This window comes from Chiroxiphia lanceolata, chromosome W (genome assembly GCF_009829145.1).
Source record: "Chiroxiphia lanceolata isolate bChiLan1 chromosome W, bChiLan1.pri, whole genome shotgun sequence".
NCBI classification, from domain to species: domain Eukaryota; kingdom Metazoa; phylum Chordata; class Aves; order Passeriformes; family Pipridae; genus Chiroxiphia; species Chiroxiphia lanceolata.
The window spans coordinates 5,638,635-5,661,971 of NC_045670.1; the positions used below are offsets into that span (position 1 = coordinate 5,638,635).

A 23,337-nucleotide genomic window follows, 5' to 3' on the forward strand; every position below is an offset into this window, starting at 1 on the left:
TTAAAATCCATGAGAATAATAATACAATGCATGCAAATACTGTAAAATTTAAACTGTGCATTACTTAAAATTCAGTCGGAGACTTGAATTGCTGTAAGGAATATGTTTCTAGACTTGTTATGTATAAAATAGCTTGCTTGATGCTGTAAAGGTTAAATAACTGTTCTGTAAGTGGTATCTGATATAATGTTCACTTCTAATAATGATAGTTTCTATAAATATTTTATATACATGTTTCTTTTGTATTTAATAGAATACAGGTCACACTTTCTAACTGTATATAGTACAACAGGAAAGCAAGATTCTGTAGATGATACCTAATGGGAATATACTAGTAAAGACTGTGTGCAACAAGTACCTTTCTAAGTGTTCAAAATAGTGTTTCAGATAATTTTATCAGTGTGACTTATTCCATCAAATGCTGTAATCTAGTCCTGACTTGATTGAATGAAAAAGTAATAGAATTAGCTAAGTTTTACTCTCCAACTTACTAGGTGCACCTCTCTGCGAAACATAAGAGACAATGAGGAAAAGGATTCAGCGTTCCGTGGGATATGTACCATGATCTCAGTCAACCCCAGTGGAGTAGTCCAAGTAAGATACATAAATAGATCTTAACTTCTTTTTTCTTTACTCATGTGAAATTTAGTGAAAACTGCATATGGAGTATGAAAAAATGTAGCTTGATATTGATTCCCTGTAGTATGTGCTATAACTGCTTTTTAGACATCGAGACCGAAATGTTTATATTTCAAATGATACATATCATCATACTTCAGAATTTCTGCTTCAGTAATTATCACTTATGGAAAGGAAAAGACAGTATTGTTAAATTTATTTTTTGTCTTTTACTTACAAGGAATATGTAAATAATGAACTTGGATTAACTGTACTTTGATACTTCTATCAGTCTTTTTTATGTTGAGGATACAAGGCAACAGTTGATATGCTAAACCCTATTTTTCAGATACAATCTAGGCTTTTAAAAAAGAAACAGAACAAAAACAATAACCACCCCTTCATTCTTAAAACTTGGGTAGGGAAGATTCTCTTTCAACTTTGGATATATTGCTTAAATAGTCAATATGACAAGGACGATGCATCTCTTTAAAATAAATGGCACATCTCAAGAATAGAATATGATTTGCTCTTTAGTCTCTGCAGCTCCAAAGTAAAGCTATACAAAGGTAATATTTTCTAAGAGGAAAATGAAAGTGAATTTCCCTCTACTCTGCCTGGAATCCTTCTCCCTGGAACACAAGAATGGAACCTCTATCTTGTTTTGAATTTTGCAGTTCATTTCGCTTATCCCTTATTTTATACTTAGCATTTCCTTCTGCTGTCTGTTCTTTCGCATAGCTTAAAGGGAGGGAGTAATTAAGGTCTCTTTTCATTATCCCAGCTCTCCTCCTATGTAGTTGTGATCCTCAGTTCCTATCCAAAAACATGTGCATTATCAACTTCATCATTAAGACTGATATTTTAATGGTATAGTAGGAGGTAATGCATAAGAGCAGATGAACTAAACGTAACGATTTTGGGGTGGTTTTAGTTTTGAACCTGTATGATAAACATTCCGTGTATTCAAGAAACAACTTCTGGCTCTACTTAAAGAAATACAACAGCTTTTTTTCCTAACTGAAAGTACATGAGAGTAAGTTGCAAGTATGGTCATGAGTTTGTCGATTGTTTTTAAGGTGATTGGATCTCAAACTCAGAATGTGTGCTGAAAGAATTAGTTAAACAAATGTGGTATGGGAGGGGAGGAGTTTTTTGTTGTTTGAGGGTTTTTTTAACTGTGGTTCAATTTCATAAAAAATCTGATTAAACAAAGGTATTCCTATGCTCAGCCATTTCTGTTTCCATACACTTAAGCATACGAAACTTACCATTATTGTCTGAATTAACTGGAAAATAAAGGTCTAAAACCAGAAGCAGTTGTGAATTAGGATCAAATACCCTGCATAGTTCATAGAATGAACATTGTGCATTGTTTTCAGACCTATAAATTTAAGGTTTCTAACCTATGTGATTGTTTAATCCTATAGGACTTTATTTTTTTTTGTGATGCTGTTGCATCATGGATTAACCCAAAAGATGATCTCCGAGACATGTTCTGTAAGGTAATGTTTCTAGTATGACAGTATATCTGAACTTTGGTTGCTTTAGATCCTTTGTTTCTTTCTTGTTTTTATTTCCATTATTAGCATTTACTGTATTTGTGGTCATGAATGCTTTCTTGCAAAGTCATAAACTTTCAAACAAAACATCATATAAATAATAAAAGGTTTTTACCTATATTTTCTTACATGCTTTTAGGTTATTCCAATTTTCTTTTTAAAAGCATTGAAAAGCTCACCTGAGATCTTATTTGAAAGGATAATCATCCTCAAAGAGTTTTTCATAATGTCCAACCTCCTGCATTTTGACTGCATTTGGAAGAACAGGGGGTTTTATACAAGATAGAAGACTTTTTTTTCTGTTTTGTTTTTCTTTTCTAGAAAATGAGATCTGTGTGGTTTAAGACCTGCCCCCCACCCCAAGAAGCATATTTTTTTTAGAAATATCTAGAAAAATGAAAATGAAAAGTATTCCAGTAGTATCCTTATCTGTTTATCTTGCTTCAGCTGAAAATAAGTTTCTGGGACTGCTTAACCCTCCTCAGAATTCCTCTTGGATAAACAAGTCTTCAAGAAACTAATGAACAGTGATAGCCAAGAACGCATCCCTAGACAAAGTGTTGATATAATTTAAGCAAAAAGACTGTTTGTCTTGAGTAAAAATAAAAAAACCACACACACAGAAAGTAATATATTGTGTTTTGGCACTGAGGTCTTCAGATAAAAAACAGAATAAAATAAACTTATTTCAGTTACAGCTGTTACTGTTCAGTAGTGTGGCTCTCATATGTTGTAAAGTGAAATCTCTGGTTTTAGGAAGGATGTATGTCAAAAGTTGATGGTGCTCTTAAAGCTAGAATGGAGCATATTTCTAAGTACATACGTGCATCATGGGTCAATATTGGCACTTCCTCTTCAAGTAATGCCAGGTGTGCACATCAGAATGGACTAGAACATTTGAATCCCATCTTGAGGAGCAAAGACAAAAATCTCGCTGTCCTAGTCAGGAGAACAATTGTCTGAGAGGCTTTGAAGGAACATCAGTGTCAGGAAATGCATGACTGTGAGTATTCTGGCATCGGCAGAAGAAAACAAGAAATACAAGCTTAAAAGAAAGTCCAGGATGCTGTCTGTGGTGGTTGTCCAAAGCAGTTTCAGTACATGTTACTGTCCTGGTCCTTCAGCATTCAATACTTGCTTCAATAAGCTACGCTCCTCTTTTTCAGATTCTTTCCAGGATATCCACATGGGATCTAATGCATTCTAACTAGACACTGTTTCTTGGTTACTTGGCATAAGGACATCCTTGCTTTATTAAGTGTATTTTTTGTGCTTTTTGCCATGCAAGGACAGAGACAAAGCTTTCTTCAAGTGATGGCATACAAATTTTTTAGATTACTTCCTTATTGGAGTGAGTTTTTACGCTAGTTGAATACATGATTACTGTAGTCCAGTTACATATTTTCCAACAATAATTATGCCTTTTAGAAATAATGGGAAAAAAAATTCGTAGTCCCACGAGGCCTTTTTCTTGCTAGTGGATTGTCCAGTGTTTGGGTTTTGGGGTGTTCAAGTTGGTTGGTTTGTTTGTTGGTTTTGGAGCACTAGAGCTAAGAGAGAAAATACCCCTTCCAAGAGCACAGGTACATGAGCTCCCAGTGTTGAGATCCAATACATACCCAAAGAACTGTATCATGATTTATAAAAGCAAAATATCTGAAGACTGTAGCTGAAGCTCAATTGCTAAAACTGTCTTGTGAGATTTTTTTAAAGTGTTCCTTTTGTTGTACCTGAACATTCTCAGATTTTTTGGGTAGTTTTTTGGCAGCTGGCTAATCAGACTCTTTTGGTTAGGAAAGAGGTGACTCTGCCTGTGGAAGGTCCCTTTCAGGGAGAAAAGCAATAAATTAACTTGTGACACTGTAATGTTATTATTGCTTCATGCTGTTTAAGAACAGTTCTGCTTAGAAAATTGTGTTAAGCTCAGTACCATGAGCTTTAACTTTGACATTGCCTTTTTTGTGAGGATGTTTTCATGACAGACTGTTCCACAGTTAAGTACCCTTGAGTTTAAAAAAGAAAAACAAACCAAAACTTCAGAGACTCTAGACTATTTTCTATTAGGAGAAGCCATTTAAACTTCTTTTATTCTTTTGTATGTTTGCCTTTTAACCTGCTGTTTTCAAGCTAAAATACTAAGATGTTTTTGACAATATCATTCAATTTTTGTAGCTTTCAGTTAATTTATTACATTGGAGGGTCCAGGCTGAAACCTATAGATTTGATTATTTTTTTCCTGTCTTCCCATCTTATGCTGTGGATCTCTGTTCTTTCAAAACACAAAAGATTTTAATAGCTTCCTTTTTAGTAATAGTTGTCTACAGGTTCGATGGAAAAAACACAGCTCTCACAGGATGCTTTCGTTTTTGCAAGAAATTTATAGGCATTGATTCTGTCAAATGCTGGCAGTGGTTCTGGCTCAGCTTTCCTCCCAGAACATATTACATGTTTAAAAATATAAATGTGAACACAGTAATCTTAAAATATAAACTGTGTCAATTGACATAATGTTTAGCCTAACTCTAGGTTGTCACCATAGTCATTAAAACTACATACACACATGTATATTTATATAGAAGATATATTTATTTTTTTTATGCTAATCTGTGTGGGTAGCTATATTGTATATGTCACCCTTAACTGAAATGTTTTTGGTTTTTTTTTCCTTTAAGAAAGACATTAGAATCATAGAATCACAGAATGGTTTGGGTTGGAAGGGACCTTAAAGGTCATGTAGTTCCAACCCCCCTGCCATGGGCAGGTACACCTTCCACTAGACCAGGTTGCTCAAATGCCCCATCCAACCTGGCCTTGAACACCTCTAGGGATGGGGAGTCCTCAACCTCTCTGGGCAACCTGTTCCAGTCTCACCACCCTCACAGCATCTAATTTAAACCTGCCCTCTTTCAGTTTGAAACCATTCCCCCTTGTCCTATCACTCAATGGCCTTGTGAAAAGTCCCTCTCCAGTTCTCTTATAAGCCCCCTTTAGGTACTGGAAGGTGCTATAAGGTCTCCTTGGAGCCTTCATTTCTCCAGGTTGAACAACCCCAACTCTCTCAGCAAGTCTCCATAGCAGAGGTGTTCCAGCCCAGTGATCAGATTAGTGGCCTCCTCTGGACTTGTTTCAACAGGTCAACATCTTTTTTGTGTTGTGGGCCTGTAGTGGGTCGACCCTGGTCGGATGCCAGGTACCCACTAAAGCCGCTCTCTCTCTCTCCCTCTGCAACTGGACAGAGGAGAGAGAAGAGAGAAAAAAAAAAAACCTAAGGATTCATGAGTAGAGATAAGAACTGGGCGAGGTCAGTTACTGATTACCTTCATGGGCAAAACAAGACTCTAAGTGGGGATAGTACTTAAATTTATTACTAACAGGATAAGAGCCAAAGAGTGAAAAATAAAACAGACTTAAAAACAACTTCCCTTCACCCCTCCTTCCTTCCATGTTCTCCCTCCTTCCTCCCAGCTGTGCAGGGGGATAGGGAATGGGGGTTATGGTCAGTTGTTGTTTCTGCTGCTGCTCAGGGAGAGGAGTCCTTCCCCTGCTCCCATGGGGTCCCTCCCATGGGAGACAGTCCTTGATGGACATCTCTGGCATGAGTCCATCCCTCAGGAAGTAGTTCTTCCCAAACTGCTGTCCCGTGGGTCACTCCTTCATGGGGTGCAGTCCTTCACGGATGAGCTGTACCGACGTGGGTCCCCCACAGGGGACACAAGTCCTACCCGGGAAAAACTTGCTCCAGCATGGGCTTCCCTCTCCACAGGCTGCAGGTCTCTGGCAGGACCTGATCCATCTTGGGCCTCCCACAGGGTCACAGCCTCCTTCAAGCATCCACCTGCTCCAGCATGGGCTCCTCCATGGGCTGCAGGTGGGTCTCTGCACCCCGATGGTCCTCCATGGGTTGCAGGGGAACAGCCTGCTTCACCATGGTCTGCACCACTCCGGCGCCTGGAGCACCTCCTCCCCCTCCTTCTGCACTGACCTTGGTGTCTACCTTGTTGTTCCCATGTTCTCACTCCGCTCTTCCCTGGCTGGAATTCTTCTGCGCAACAGCCTTCTTTTCTTAACTATGTTATCACAGAGGCGTTACTATTACTCCTGATTGGATTGGCCTTGGCCATCAGCAGGAAGTCTGTCCTGGAGCTGGTTGGCATTGGCTCCATGGGACAGGGGAAGCTTCTAGCAGCTTCTAACAGAAGCCACCCCTGTAGCCCCCCCCCACTACCAAAACCCAGCCACAGAAACCCACTACAGGGCCCCAGAGCTGAACAGTACTCAGGTTGGGTCTCAGTAGAGTGGAGTAGAGGGGGAGAATCTCCTCCCTTGACCTGCTGGCCATGCCTCTTTGGATGCAGCCCAGAATGCGGTTGGCTTTCTGGGCTGCAAGCAGACATTGCTGGGTCATGTCAAGCTTTTCATCCACAAACACCCCCATGTCCTCCCCAGTGCTAGTCCAGATCCATTCTCTGCCCAGCCTATACTTGTGCTTGGGATTGCCCTGACCCAGGTGCAGGACCTTGCACTTATAGAATCATAGAATGGTTTTGGGTTGGAAGGGACTTTAAAGATCATGTAGTTCCAACCCCACTGCCATGGACAGGGACACCTTCCACTAGACCAGGTTGTTCGAAGCCCTGTCCAACTTGGCCTTAAACACTTCCAGGGATGGGGCATCCACAGCTTCTCTGGGCAACCTGCTCCAGTGTCTCACAACCCTCACAATAAAGAATTTCTTCCTAATATCTAATCTCATCCACCACTGCTGTAACCTCATCATATAAGGCCACCAAATTTGTGAGGCATGATTTGCCTTTAGTGAAGTCGTGGTGGATGTCCCCTATCACCTCCTTATTTTCCATGTGACTTAACATACTTTCCAGAAGGATCTGCTCCATGATCCTGCCTGGCACTGAGGTGAGACTGACCGGCCTGTAGTTCTGTGGGTCTTCCTTAGTCTCCTTTTTCCAGACATTGGAAACCTCACTGGACTGCCATGACTTCTCAAATAGGATGGACAATGGCTTAGCCACTTCCTCCGCCAATTCCCTCAGGACCCATGGATGTATCTCGTCAGGTCCAATCGACTTGTGCACCTTCAGGTTCCCTTAAATGGTCTTGAACTCAGTCTCAATCCCTGCTTTCACCTTTTCAACTTGGGCAATGTGGTTGGAATGCTTGTTGGTGAAGACTGAGGAAAAAAAATTACATTGAGTACCTCCGCCTTCTCCATGTCCTGGATAACCAGGTCTCCTGTATCCTTTCTGAGAGGACCCACGTTTTCCACAGTTTTTCTTTTGTCACCATATTAAAAACAGCATCCTGCAGTCCTCTGAAGAATCCTCAGGGTTCTCCTTCAAGAAGAACAAGGACTGGTTCAATGAAAACAATCAAGAGATCCAGGAATTGTTGAGGAAGGAGATCTGCTCACCAAGCACACCTTGCACTGCCATCCTGTCATGTAAGAAAAGCAACCTTTCATCTTGCATGCAGCAAGCTCCAACAGAAACTCTGTGACATCCAGAACAAGTGGTGGATCAATCTAGCTGAAAAAACTCAATTATGTGCAGATAGGGGTGATCACAGAGGATTCTGTGAGGTCCTGAAAACAGCATACGGGCCTACATACCAGGTACAAAGCCCTCTACTCAGTGCAGATGGTCAAACGCTTCTGACAGATAAAACCTCCATTCTGAATCAATGGTCTGAACATTTTCAGACTCTTTTCAGTACTAGCCGTGTAGTTCAAGATTCAGCAATTCAGTCCATCACACAACAACCGGTGAAGAATGAATTGGATATTGCCCCCACTTTGGGAGAAACTCTTAAGGCCATATAGCAGGTGAAAATTGGCAAGGCAGCTGGGGTTGATGGAATTCCACCTGAAGTCTGGAAACATGGGGGTCAAGCACTCCATGCTAAATTTCATGAGTTTGTGGTGTGCTGTTGGGAACTAGGCGAACTACCATCAGACCTCCATGATGCAGTCATCATCACTTTGTATAAGAAGAAAGGAATTAAATCAGACTGTTCAAATTACCGTGGTATTACTCTGCTCTCCATTGCTGGCAAAATCCTGGTAAGAATACTCTTGAACAGACTAATATCCACTATAGCAGAAGGAATTCTACCTGAAAACCAGTGTGGTTTCAGAGCCAACAGGAGTACCACAGACATGGTATTTGTTCTCAGACAACTGCAAGAGAAGTGTAGGGAACAGAACAGAGGTCTCTATGTAACCTTTGTCGACCTCACCTAGGCTTTCGATACTGTGAGCAGAAAAGGTCTATGGTAGATTTTGGAACGTTTAGGATGTTCCCCCTAAGTTTCTTAAAATGATCATCTTACTTCATGAGGATCCGCACAGCCAAGTCAAATATGGCGACACACTTTCTGAGCCCTTTCTAATAACCAGTGGTATTAAACAAGGCTGTGTTCTTGCACCAGCACTATTCACAATCTTTTTCAGCATGATGCTCCAAAGGGCCACAGCAGACCTCGATGATCAGGATGGCATCTACATTCGATATCGTACTGATGGAAGCCTATTCAACCTAAGACGACTGAAGGCCCATACTAAGACCTTAAACCATCTTGTCTGTGAGCTGCTTTATGCTGATGACGCTGCCCTTCTCACCCACACAGAAGTAGCTCTGCAGCGTTTAACATCCTGCTTTGCAGACGCTGCTGAGCTTTTTGGGTTGGAAGTCAGCTTAAAGAAGACAGAAACTCTCTATCAACTTGCACCTCAGGAAGTCTTCCATCATCCCCATATCACCATTGGCGAATCAGAGCTCAAATCAGTTCAGCAGTTTAATTACCTAGGTAGCCTCATCTCCTCGGATGGTAAGATTGACAGATAGACAACAGGTTAGCAAAGGCATATAGTGTTTTCGGAAAACTCCATAAAAGAGTTTGGCGAAATAAACACCTGAAGAAAAGTACAAAGATCAGTGTTTACAGAGCCATTGTGCTGTCCACTCTTTTATATGGATCCGAATCATGGGTCATCTACCGCCACCACCTGCAACTCTTAGAATGCTTCCATCAACGTTGCCTCCGTACAATCCTAAACATACACTGGTCTGATTATGTGACTAATACGTCTGTTCTAGAACAAGCAGCAATCACAAGTATTGAGGCCATGTTGCTGAGAACACAGCTGCGTTGGGCAGGACACGTCTCCAGGATAAAGGACTACTGCCTCCCTAAGATCATGCTTTATGGTGAACTTGCCACTGGCTGCCGCAAGAGAGGAGCCCCAAAGAGAAGATAAAAGGACTCCCTGAAACAACATCTCAGCCTTGGCCATATTGATTGACATAACTGGTCTATTCTGGCCTCCAACCGGGAGGTCTGGAGACACACTATCTTTAACGCTGCTGCTTCTTTTGAGAAAGCACGCAGGATCACTCTTGAGGAGAATAGACAACGCAGAAAGAATCGTGTCTTGCAGAATAGACTACCCAAGGAGTCCTTCTGCTGTGCCTTTTGCAACCGGACGTGTCTAACTCGTATTGGCCTTTTTAGCCACCAGCGCGCTTGTAACAAATGTGGGTAGAGCCTTTCCCAAATCTTCATTCGCGAAGCCGAGCCATGATGATGATCTTTTATCTCTGATGTACCTAAAGAAGCTTGCTTTGTTACCCTTGATGTCTTTGGCCAGGTTTAATTCTATCAGGGCTTTAGCTATCTTAATCTGATCCCTTTCTGCTCAGACAATCTCTCTGTATTCCTCCCAGGCTACCTTTCCCTGCTTCCACTCTCTGTAAGCTACCTGTTTAAGTTTGTCCAGGAGCTCCTCTTTCATCCACACAAGTGTTCTTCCCTGATTTCCTCTTTGTAGCAATGAATTGCTCTTGAGCCTGGAGGAGACCATCCTTGAATATCATCCAACTCTCTTGGGCCCCTTTTCCATCCAGGGTTCTATCCCACGGCACTCTACCAAGCAGATCCAAGCAGCCAAAGTCAGCTCTCCTGAAGTCCAGGGTAGTGAGCTTGTTTTGCACCCTCCTTGCTGTCCCAAGGATCTCAAACTTTAGAGCTTCATGGTCACTGTAGCCCAGGCTGCTCTAGAGCTTCGTGTTTCCCACCAGTCCCTCCTTGTTGGCAAGAACAAGGTTCAGCATAGCACCTCTCCTCATGGGCTCCTCTATCACTTGGAGAAAGAAGTTGACATCAACACATTCCAGGAATCTCCTGGATTGCCTGTGCCCTGCTGTGTTGTCCCTCCAACAGATGTTGGGGTGGTTGAAGTCACCCATGAGGATCAGAGCTTGTGAACATGAGGCTGCTCCTATCTGTCTATAGAGGGCCTCATCCACTTGGTCTTCCCGGTTGAGTGGCCTGTAGCAGACTCATACTGTAATGTCACCTGTCCCTGCCCTCCCTTTAATCCTGACCCACAAGCTCTCAGTCACCTCCTCATCCATCCCCAGGCAGAGCTCCATGCATCCCAGGTGTAGCTCCATGCACTCCAGCTGGTCATTGACATAGAGGGCAACACCCCCTCCTCATCTACCCTGCCTGTCCTTCCTAAAGAGCCTGTATCCTTCCATTCCAGCACTCCAGTCAAAGGAATCATCCCACCACATCTCTGTGATGCCAATAAGATCATAGCCGTGCAGGTGTGCGCATGTCTCTAGTTCCTCCTGTTTTTTCCCCATGCTGTGTACATTCGCATAAAGGCATTTAAGTTGGGCCCCCAATGAAGCCGACTTTCTGTCTGGAGTGGTTGGAATTCCTTGGTGCTGCCCTTCAGGTTCTGTCCTGCTGACCTTTGATCCCCCTCTAGGCTCTGGGCATCTCTTGCTTGCTCTAGCATCTGACTGGTATGAGTGGGATGGCATATCATCCCTTACCTTATCACCCTTAAACCTGATGATATCCCCCTCCCCTGTCATATCTAGTTTAAAGCCCTATCAATAAGCCCTGCTAGCCCTTGACCAAAGACAGAGGGGAATCCTGTCTGAATCCATCAAGCCTGGTGCCATGTAGGCCATCTAATTATCAAAGAAACCAAAATTTTGGTGGTGACAGCAGCCATGTAGCCATGTACAGACTGAGTCCATCTGTTTCTTCCAATGTCACTGCCTTCAACTGGAAGAACAGAGGAAAAAATAACTTGTGCTCCTGCTTCCCTCACCAACTGTCCCAAAGCCTTAAAGTCTCTTTTGATCACCCTTGGACTCTGCGTTGTGACTTCATCACCACTCACATGGAGGACCAGCAATGGGTATTAGTTCAAAGGCTGAACCAGGCTAGGGAGTTCCCCTGGACTTCCTTTCTTTCTTAGTAACATTTAAATATCAAACTGAGGAATTCAAATGGACAGATGCACAATCCAGCAGTTTGTGGCTTACTGCATATGCTGCTAGCAAATAATGATCACGTATCTGCTGTTTAATGATTATCTTGATTTCTCCCCTCTCATTTGTAGATTCTTCATGGATTTAAAAATCAAGTTGGGGATGATAATTGGAGGCGTTTCTCTGACCAGTTTCCTCTTCCCTTAAAGGAGCGCCTTGCAGCTTACTATGGAGTTTAACCTTATGCACTTTAGCTGCAGTCCCATAATTAGAGGTAAGCACACTAATCTTCCTTGCTAAACAGAGCTGTATAACAAGTCTTCCTCGCTGTTTACATTATACGAAACATAATTAATTCACTAGGCTAAAATTTTTCAGATATGTTGGAACCACTATCTTTCTCTACACGCAGTAATGTATTAAGATAAGGTTGGAAATGTAGGTGTAACAAAGTGCTTGTTTAGGTTTAATAAGCAAAATGATTATTATAATCTTCAAGCCATCATACTAAAGTTACAGGCTTCCTTATGTCTTACGTATTAGTAGATGACGGATGTGGTCTAAGCCAGGCATATTTGCCTAGGATAGGAAAGCAAATTTAAGACACTTTAGCCATGAGAAGTTAAATACATTCATAACCACATACTATATGACCTTTGCATTGAATAAAAAATGTTATGCAATCATAGAATCATAGAATATGCTGAGTTGGAAGGGACCCACAAGGATCATTGAGTCCAACTCCTGGCCCTGCACAGGACCACCCCAGGAATCCCACCATGTGCCTGAGAGCATTGTCCGAACACTTCTTGAACTCTGGCAGGCTTGGTGCTGTGACCACTTCTCTGAGGAGCCTTTTCCAGTGCCCGACCACCCTCTGGGGGAAGAATCTTTTTCCTAATATCCAACTTAAACCTCCCCTGACAGCTTCCTGCCATTCCCTTGGATCCTATCACTGGTCACCAGAGAGAAGAGATTGGTGCCTGCCCCTTCGCTTCCCCTCATGAGGAGGCAGAATGAGCTGCTCTCATACAGCTTCCCCTCTAGGTCCTTCACCATCTTCGTTGCCCTCCTTTGGACTCTCTCTAATAGCTTAATATCTTTCTTATATTGTGGCACCCAAAACTGCACACAGTACTCACGATGAGGCCGCACCAGTGCAGAATAGAGCAGGACAATCACTTCCCTTGACTGGCTGGTGATGCTTTGCCCAGGACACAGTTGGCCCTCCTGGCTACCAGGGCACACTGCTGACTCATATTTAACTTGCCATTGATGGGGACCCTCAGATCCCTTTCTGCGGCATTGTTCTTCAGCCTCTCATTCCCCAGTCTGTACGTACATCCAGGGTTGCCCTGTCCCAGGTGCAGAGTCTGGCACTTGTCTTTGTTAAACTCCATAAGGTTGGTGATTGCCCAGCTCTCTCATTTGTCAAGGTCTCTCTGCAGGACCTCCCTGCCATCGAGGGAGTCAACAGCTCCTCCCAGCTTTGTATCGTCTGCAAAGTTGCTTAGCATCCCTTTGAGTCCTGCGTCCAAGTTATTTATGAAGATGTTGAAGAGAAATGGGCCTAAGAGGGAACCCTGTGGAACCCCGCTAGTGACCGCTTGCCAGCCTGATGTTAACCCATTCACTATTACTCTTTGTGCCCAACCCATGAGCCAGTCGCTCACCCATCACACGACCTGTTTATCTAGCTGTGTGCTGGACATTTTGTCCAGAAGGATCCTGTGAGAGACAGTATTGAAAGCCTTACTGAAATCCCAAACTGTCTTCCCTTGGTTAACTAGGTGGATTACCTTGTAATAAAAGGAGATTAAGTTTGACAAGCAGGACTTTCTGCTCTTGAAGCCATGCTGGCTGTGACCTTTGACTATGTTGTCCTTCATGTGTTTTTCATTAACTCCCAAAGTAATGCTACTGCATTGGTGGATGGGGGCAAAGCAACTGACACCGTCTGCCTGGACTTATGCAAAGCGTTTGACACTGTCTTGCATGACATCCTCGTCTCCAAATTGGAGAGACATAGATTTGATGGATGGACCATTCTGGATAAAGAACTGGTTGGATGGCTGCACACAAAAAGTTGTGGTCAAGGGCTCATTGTCCATGTGCCTCTATACCCCCACAAGGGTTTTACAAGCCAGCAGGCATTTCTGTGGAGGAGGGAACTTTCTTTGCACCCAGCAAACACCAACCCACAACTTAAGTGAAATACAACTCAATAGGTTTTAAGTTACTCACAAGAGGAAAAAAAGAGTAAAGGAAGAAAAGAGAGATTAAGAGAAGAAAGAATAAAGAGAGAAAGAGAGGAAAGAAAAATGTAGTTATCACCAAGAGGTCACATGTTGGCAGGTTCCAGGAGACCAGGCCAGGCAAGATAGAGACCTTGTGCGTCTCTGTTTCTAGAGTTTGGCTACCATGGCCACTCCTTCCAGGCAGTTCACTGACCATTCAGTGTCCCCCTAGCCTAAGTGAGGGGTGCTGTAACCAATCAGAGGCTCCAGGGGTTGTGGTGTGGGTGGGCTACCTGGCAGGCCTTCCTTGATTGACAGCCCAGCCACGTGGCTCACATGCCATGTGCACTCCATAGATTCAGCCATATTGGCTGCAGGCCTTACCATGTGCCTTACTGCCATGAGGCTGCAGGCCCAACCATGGCCCCTCCCCCAACACACACACACAGACAAGATGGTTGATTCTACCCATCAATCAAACAACTCAGTGAGATACAAATCCGGACTCTTAACAGGTGGGCCAATGCAAACCTCATGAAGTTCAAGAAAGTGTAAGGTCCTACACCTGGGTCAGGGCAATCCCAGACACACCTTCAAGTTGGGCGGAGAAGTGATTGAGAGCAGCCCTGCGGAGAAAGACTTGGAGGTGATGGTTGTGATTCAAAGAAACCTTTGGACAATCTGAAAAGCACATTTATTACGGCCGGGGAATGCAAAGGGGCAGGTGTTCCCCCCAGTGCACTCCGCCGAGCCAAGAAATACCATAGCCTTTTATACAGTTTTGAAAGTAGCAAGTTCAAAATTATCTTTACACACACTCTTCTTGCAGTCTGCCTTATCTAAATAGACACTTAGTTTTACCTCCTATTCTTACTATTATAGTTACCTAAAGTTTTATCACTTCAAACAGTTACAGGTTATACACATACACTCCTTTGCAGTCTGCCTTATCTAAATAGACACTTAGTCTTACCTCCTATTCTCTACCATTATAGAGTAGTTACATAAAGTTTTATCACTTCAAACAGTTACAGTTCCTCTCTACGTGCTAAAAAAAACCTTCCCTATTCTCTAAACTTTTTATCTCAATTGCCCACAGCTTGGTCAGAGACTTTTAAGCAGTTTTACATTTTGCAAAGTCATACCTTCATAGCTAAATATCTAATATTTTATTTCATTGTCCATTTCAATTGATGAAAAACCCAACATGAGCCAGCAGTGTGTGCTCACATCCCAGAAAGCCAACTGAATCCTGGGCTTCAGCAAAAGAAGCGTGGCCAGCAGGTCGAAGGATGTGATTCTGCCCCTCTACTCTGCTCTTATGAGACCCCACCTGGAGTACTGGGTGCAGTTCTGGTGCCCCCAACACAAGAAGGACATGGAACTATTGGAGCAAGTCCAGAGGAGGGCCACAAAGCTGATAAGAGGACTGGAGCACGTCCCTTACAAAGACAGGCTGGGAAGATTGTGGCTGTTCAACCTGGAGAAGAGAAGGTTGTTTGGAGACCTCATAGCAACCTTCCTGTATCTGAAGGAGGCCTACTGGGAAGCCAGAGATGGACTCTTCGTCGGGAACTGTAGTGCTAGGACAAGTAGTAAATGGTACAAACTGAAAGAGGGGAAATTTAGGTCAGATATTAGGAAGAAATTCTTTACTGCGAGTGTGGTGGGACACTGGAACAGCTTGCCCAGGGAGGTTGTAGATGCCACAACCCTGGCAGTGTTCAAGGCCAGGTTGTATAGGGCCTTGAGCAACCTGGTCTAGTGGGAGGTGTCTCTGCCCATGGCAGGGGGAGTTGGGACTAGATGATCTTTAAGGTCCATTCCAACCCCTTAACATTCTATGATTCTATGATTGGTGTCATCATCCTGGCTGGGTGGTCTATACTGGACTCCCACTATGACATCTGCATTATTTGTCCCTTAATCCCTACCCAGAGGTTCTCAACTGTGCCATTGCAAACTGCAAGCTCCATACACTCCAGCCCTTCTATTACATACAATGCCACACACCACCTGGCCTTCCCTGCCTATCTTTCCTAAAGAGCCTGTAACCACTGTTGCCACAAAGATCTTGTTCAATCTCTACTACTTATACATAGCACTAACCATATAACAAGCTATGCAGTTTTTGTACTAACATGAGTGGCTGATCTATTCGGATTTAGCTTGGTAACTATGAAGTAAGTTTGTAGAAATAGACTTAATGAAATATCTTTAAGAATTACCAATATGCAATTTAAACTTGTTGCCAAATTTTAGCCAAATCTATAGTGCAAATTCAGCACTCACCCTATAAAGAATGTTTGATGCATTTTGTTAATGCCAAATATAAATTTAGGCTTTAAACTTAATTCATAGTTCCTGGCTATACTAAGCAATTCAAATAAGAGAGGCAAACTTAACCACTATTTTAACAGTCCTTGCTGCTCTACTCGTCTCAGGAACAGAGGTTTTTCTTCTTCCTGGGTGAAATTTAGGGTCTTTGATGATAACTGTCCACGTTGGAGATGGTCTGCTGGACTTAAAAACAGTTCTTTCCATTTGGCTTGCAGGAGTTTCAGTCTCAGTTTAACATAAACTCAGTCCTTGGGTTGGAGCAGATGAGCAGGAGTGTCCAGCCTCACAGGCTTAGATGACATGATGAATTTCTGCAGTTCCTGCGAAGCAGATCTTAAAACATTAAACAATTCTACAAATAAACCTCCTTATGTAACTAGGGAGTCGATGAAGTGTGACTATCGATGACAATTTCACAGGAATTTTGGATCTTGGAATTCCTGCATTTCAATCTTCTGAGAGAGGAGCTTGTGCTTTTATCACATAAAGCGATTAACTGCCAGTCACAGATCTAATAGGCCAGTCAAGACCTTACCTGAAGCAGACTGCATCTGGATGCAAAAAGCACCCTGGCAGTGCCAGTAGCTCACCACAGAGAGCTTATACTCTCTGGAAGAATTCTAGGCCTTACCGGGGGCAGGTTGTCCTGTTCCAACCTGTCCCAGACTGCAGTCAATCATCTTTACCTCATGGAGTAGTCTTACAGGGACTCCTTGCCTCCATGGATAAAAGCTTCTTCACCTGTTAAAATAGGTGCATTTATAGATATATGAATACCAACAAAGCAATAGAGCTAAGAAAGCATTCTCAGCAAACTATTTAAGCAACTTTAATTATTCCAACAACGATGTTACCAGATTGTCTCAAGGATTGTGAGCAATGGTGCAAGCCAGATTTTAGGGCCTTATTGGAGAGTCCACGGAACTAGTGTTGTTGCAGTGCTGTAAATTCCTGGTTAGCAGTCAGAACCAGGATCCCCATGATGCAGTGTTGAACCTGCTAGAGCAGTACCGCTGCTTTACAGAAGCTGTGATGGCATCCAGGCAAAGGGTCACTCTGTGGTTTCTCGGCTCTGCTGCTTTTCACTACAGCATTGATGCCACTTTCTTATCCGTCCTCTGTTTCAGCGTAGGACTTTCTTTGCAAATTCAGGTTCACATACATTCCTAGATGACACTAGATAAAAAGTATCTTAAAACATAAATAGATAAACACGATTCCACAATCACATGAAAATTCTATGGACCCTTCATCAAACTGCTTTTGGGAAATTCTTCCACAAGCTGCAGAGAGACATAGATGTTTACAAATTGTCATTGGAACAAGATATGCGCAAGTATAAACATTGCAAGCTTTGAAGCAATTCATGTAACAAGAGCAAAAGCAATATAAGCTTTCAATTCTTAGCAATTAAGCTAACAATAAGCGAAGCTTAAAATAACATAAAATAGAAAGTAACAAAAGAAACACAATAATTACAATATATGCATGTTTCTGTACCACCATTAGTGCAAGTTGATTTTCAGTTGTGTCAGAAGGCCTTTATCTACTCACTCTTGGTCTGGTGTTTGCAGTTAAGACATGTGTCTACTCCTGCATAAAAGTTGTTCCCATGGCTTCTCAGCTTGAATTTTAGTGGTACAGCTTCCAGGTTGGTTTGCTGGAACAGACTGTCTGTGAACAGTTAACTTCTGACACATTTTTAGTCTATATTTAAGACAAATCAGTATTCAAAGCATCACCTTATTACCTTATAACACATATTGCACCGGCGGGTTTTAGGTTTTGTGTTCGCCAGGAATTTACACTGCTTCTATCTTCTCTTCCCCCCTTTCGGTCTGATGGGAGGAGCGGAGGGTCCCGTGTTAGGTTGGGCTGGGACTCTAACCACAGACACCATTCTAGGCTCTCTTGCAGCCTCTGCACCCCAACCGATCTCTTGCTCGCAGCCGCTAAGGTGTTATGAGTTGCTCCGCTCGTGTTGGCCACAGCCAGGAAATAATTTGCCTTTGCCCCTGCTGCGGCCCCCGCTCTGTCTGCAAAGGCGGCAACACCTCCTGTATCAAACCCAGATTTTGCCTGTCCCGCAGTTGGACCCATTCTTTCTGTGCGCGTGGTTAACGCTGCCCTGGCACTTGCATCTGCAGTCTCTGCCTGGACCACACTAGTAGGAACTAAAACTTCTTCACTAGTCAGAGCAACAACTAGGACTAGCTTTTCCTGTCTCCGCTTTACTGTGCTCGTTACAGTTTTAAACTTCGGGATCGCCCTCTGCTCTAATTTCGCTTTCTCTGTCCCCGGATCTTTCCCTGTCACACGCATTCTCACTGTATCACACGCAGGTAACACTTTTTTTTCACGGCGCCAGCCAGTTCCGTCGCCGTGGTAACGGCCATTCCAGAAGCCTCCCCTGCTCTCTGAGCCGGGAGTTCTGTTGCCGCGGCAATGGCTGTTCTTATAATCGCCTCACTGCCCACCATACTAGCTTTCTGCTCTCTGTTCTGATATACTGTCCAGGCTATCTCTAATAATTCATCGATGTCCCTTTCAATACCACTTGCCTTTTGCAATTTTCTTCTTATATCATCTGTGGACTGTCCTACAAATAGGTACACCAGATTTTTCTTTCCCATATCTGATTCGATGTCATCCTTTAATCTGTTTAGAAACTCTGTGGGTGATTCATTTGCTCTTTGCTTGGTTTCGTACATTTTTACCCAACTCATATCTCTTGCACTTGGGGCATACAACTCCGTTCTTACAGTTCTCCTATCGCTCTCACCACCAATAGAATCAACTGCCTGAGCACCCATCTGTGGTGCTGGGCTACTCGGTCTCACAAACACCTCTACATTTAGGGTCGTCGCCCCCCCTGGGGTCGACGCCTTCGCTTCACTGTCACTGTCTAGATCACCGACTCCTACACCTGCCGCCGTCTCTGCACTGGCCAATCCCGGCGGCGCTTTCGCTGTGACTTCCAAAATCTCTTTTGTTTCTACAACAGATGCCACATCTATAATAACTTTTCCTGATGTTACTACACCAAAAGCAACCTTACTAAAAGCTGACTTTTCAGCCTTCACCGTTCTTACTCCGTTACTGATACAACTATCAACTTTAGCTGTTACTCGTTCCTCTACTTTCGAGCTCATTTCTGTTGTTGCTATGACAACTTTATCTGCCCCGGCAAAGCTACCAGCTGCTGCAGAGCTACAGACTGCTTCCCCGCTCGCTGGAACAGGCAGGGCAGCCCCCGCAACCATTGCCCCTGTGGGGCCGGGAGTTTCTCTTGCTGTTACCCTTGTTTCAATCAAACTAGATGTTCTTTCCGGGTTAGCCAGCTCCGCAGCATCTGCATAACTCTCGCTCTGCTCTGCCGCGCTGCAAGCAGCTTCAACAAAAGCTGATTTCACCTGCACCTCTGTGCGTACTCCAGCCAAAACGACAGGACTTGCTCCCGCTGGACCCGAGCTAACTTCTCCAGAGGCCTCAATTTGCCTAATCCCTCCCGGTTTAGCTAGATCCGCACCAAAGGGTCCACCGATGGCTCCTGCCTGCCCAGCAGGAGCTGGTCCAGGAGCCGCTCCTCCTGCAGCTCCCGTGCTGTTTTCTCTCCCATCCGGTGATATTAACACATCTAAATCACCATTCCCCGTGTTTTTAAATAGGATTTGTGGGACAGGAGCAGCCTCAACTCGATCTTTCCTTTTCCCTCTTCCTAAAGCCATCTCTGCTTTTTCCTTCTGTTTTGAACTTTCATTTTTCTTATCTCCTACACCTAATTCAGGGCGTGTTAACAGCCTCAAAAACAGCTCTGCATATCGAATTTCCTGCCACCTCTGTTCTACATGTAAAAGCGAGATCAATCGAAGCACTGTACCTAGTTCTAGCGGACCAAATTCCGGCCATGCTACTCCTCTCATTTGGCCAAACAACGGCCAGGCATCTATACACAGCCTACACAATTCTTCCTTCTTTAAAGTTGTCTCAGAACTAGTTAAAGTCTTCCAATGTTTTAAAACCAGACTTAGGGGGGATTCTTCAGGGATCGTAAATTTTGAATCCACACAACCCATGTTTGCAAAACAAAAACAAACCCCAGTCACACACTAGGTGTAAAGGTAGCACTTTAGGTTATAAGGCTGTTACGTAACCCCTCAGCTATTTACTGAGTCACACCGACTCCAGAGCCCCACCGGCCCTTCCACAGCGTCAGAGCACCGGAGGGCGTCCCCTCCAAACCACACAGCCCTAGGCTGAAACCCGCCCTGACCTGCGATGGTGAACCACCCGTTCACCTCCTGGAAAGCGACTTTCGCGACTATCTGGGCCCAAGTCTTTAAGTTAACTTTCCAGTAACTCGTGTTCCCTATCCCGGAACACAAAACACAAAATTTTCCCACAGCTGCTAACTAACCAAATAGGTACCGTTTCCTTATTCGCTCTTTTCTTATCTCACCTCTATGCTCCGTGCTTGCTTCCGTGGGTTCTGTGGAGCTGGGCTTCTCAGACCGGGGCGGGAATTATCTCAGACAAAAGCCGGCTTCCTGAGGAATATTCCTGCACGATGAAATTTTCCAGTCTGAAGAAGTCCCGGTCCAGGTCTCCCCAGCGTACGGGCCACCAACTGTTGCCGTGGGATTTAGGTGCTGAAAAAAATCTCCCGGAGCAGTTAATTAGGGGTGAGATAAGAAAGGGTTTATTTGCCAAGGCAGAAGATGTTACAAGACGCTCGCCCCCGTGCCCGAGAGGTTACATTTTATAATACCATCCATCCAATCCTAGATGTGTCCACCCTGTGGCCTTTACTCTGGTCCGCCCCGGGGTCCACCCCCTGAAAATGGGTCTGGGGTGCATTTTGGGACCACCTACTTCATCACCTTCACCATCATCAGAGCACAAAGGGTACATAGTTACCTAATTCTTGACTTCATTCTGTGGTTTAGGCCCAGATATGCTGTTCTGTCAACTGTCTAGGCCTTGCCTTGACAAAAGACTAAACATTTCTATTAGATTTGGGGCTATGAGTGATATAGGGAGGATAGAATGGGGTAAGAGGGTTAAGGAATGTATAAACAAGGGTGCTAGAGGGAAAAGGATAAGGGACAAGGGACAAAGGAGGGAGGTTGCTGCTTTTAAAACTTACAAGTCTTACCAATATTAGAAAAATAAATTAAAAAAAACCATTAGGGGCTTAAGGCATCACCACCCAACATGGCACTCCAGTCACAGGACTCATCCCACCAGGTTTTGCTTATGCCAATGTGTCATGGTTTAGGAATAGTACTCCCCAATTCAGTGCCCCCATGGAGACTCTCCTAAACCACACAACCACAGGTTGAGATAAGCACAATTTACTGGAAACAGCAACGAGATACAAAAACGAACAGTAACAGCAACAATATTAATAACAGAAGGTATAAGACAAAGAAACAATTTACATGAAAAGTAAACCAGTACTGGACCTTTTCACCCACCATACTTTCTCCCTGACTTGAAAGGAGAGAGAGTGAGTCCCTTACTCCTGCCCCTTGCAAGTGACTTGAGATGGTATCAAATAGCATTAGGGTCTGGCCATGTGTCCCTCCCAGCTACTGTAAAAAATTAACCCTGTCCTGGCCAAAACTAGGACATGATGCCATATCTTAGGGACTGGACCAAGGCTTTGAGCTCCTCTTGCTTGTTCCTCAAGTTGCACAAGTTGCTATAGAAACATTTCAAGTGTGGTTCATTGTAGCCAACACCTTGTGGAGTAGACTGAAGGATGTCACCAGCATTTAGTCCCTCAAATTTTGGCATGCCATCCCATTGCTTATCACTGGCAAGCCTGGTTTTGTCCCTTTCCCTGTTCCAATCTAGTTTAAAGCTCTATCAAGGAGCCCAACAAGCTCCTGTGCAAAACCCCTTTTCCTTCTGAGAAAAATGCATCCTGTCAGGTGTCAGTAGGCCTGGTGTTGTATATAATCTGTAACTCTCCTGGCTATAGAGCTTGATGTTTTGTGGGTGCTGATGTGTTTAATATTACCATGTTCCACTTTATGCACCAATTCACAATTGTTATAATTCTGTCTGGAGAATGATTCAACTTCAGAAAAGAACTGTGATTGTGCATTCTAGAATACTTGTATTCTTATACCACCTTGCTTTGTATGCTGTTTGTGCACAATGTATAAATCAAAGTTTTCACATGTAGTGTGATACTGTGAAGAGATTATTATACTACCCAGAAAAAGGGAGCAAATTAAGTTTATTCATTCAGTCTTTATATAAATTTGATACTTGCTCTAGGATTTTTGTGCTGAAATTATGTGAGTGAATCATGCAAATCTGTTTAAAAAGTCAACCTAGGATTTGTCAGACAGTGACATAAGAAATTGATTTACATTTTTGATCTGAACAATGGATTAAAAATAAACCAATTTCAAACATTATATATTTATAAATTATGGAATTTTAGTTCTGAAATTAGTGGGGTAATCATCCTAATGGAGAGGAATCCAAAGAGGTTAAATTGTCAATTAGTCTCAACCATAGTGTATCCTCAGTACAAACTATCTTGTTTAATCCACCTAAAAGTGAAAATGTTATGTTAGTAGAATGTATGTTTAATATTCTTTCTCAAACTACCTCATAATCTTGTACTAAAAAGGTAAAAGCTTTTTAGAATATATAGGACTGCTTTTATCTTAAATCTAAGCTTAGTCACAGTAGTGGAATTGTCAGCATAGCTTTAAAGTATATGGTGTTGTTTCATTAATTTATCTGGTATAAATGGGCTCTTTTCTTAAACAAACTTAAAAGGGAAAATCTCGGCAGAAATTTGGTTTTATGTTAAAGATTGGCACCTACCACTTAAAAAAGGCAAAAAGCTCTTTGTTTATGCACTGATCTGTCAGTTAAGGTTCAAGGTAAGATTTAACTATACCTCTGTCTTTTCTTTTACAGGTCCTTCAGTCTGGGAGACTATGAGGGAGCTTCTGCACCCAGGGAAATCATTACCCTTTACCGGGGGGAAGGGTGAACCAGTAGGGAATACAGTACAGTCCCAACCCTACTGGGAGGGGTGGGAGGGAGGTGTTACTGTCACTGTATTAAGTCGATGTTGGGAAATGTTTTAACATCTGGAGCCTTTGTGGGTGGAAATAGTCTCCTATTACAACTCTGCACTGGATGTGAAGAAGAAAAAAGTTATTAACGAAACAGCACATTCTGGACTATTGTGGGGAATTGTACCAAAATAAGAACCATATAAATGAACCATAGGGATACATAAAG

The 23,337-nt window shown here is 43.3% G+C and overlaps 1 protein-coding gene across 1 annotated transcript in view; it reads left to right on the forward strand.

The window, feature by feature from the left end:
• Positions 1-23,054, forward strand: part of LOC116779991 (transportin-1-like) — a 91,826-nt gene extending 68,772 nt beyond the window's left edge. The window contains exons 21-24 of the mRNA XM_032674496.1: positions 495-594; positions 2,049-2,123; positions 11,617-11,759; positions 23,008-23,054. Coding sequence (XP_032530387.1) covers positions 495-594; positions 2,049-2,123; positions 11,617-11,724 — 283 coding nt within the window. The 3' untranslated portion in view covers positions 11,725-11,759; positions 23,008-23,054. The remainder of the gene's footprint in view (positions 1-494; positions 595-2,048; positions 2,124-11,616; positions 11,760-23,007) is intronic.
• Positions 23,055-23,337: the final 283 nt, after the last annotated feature.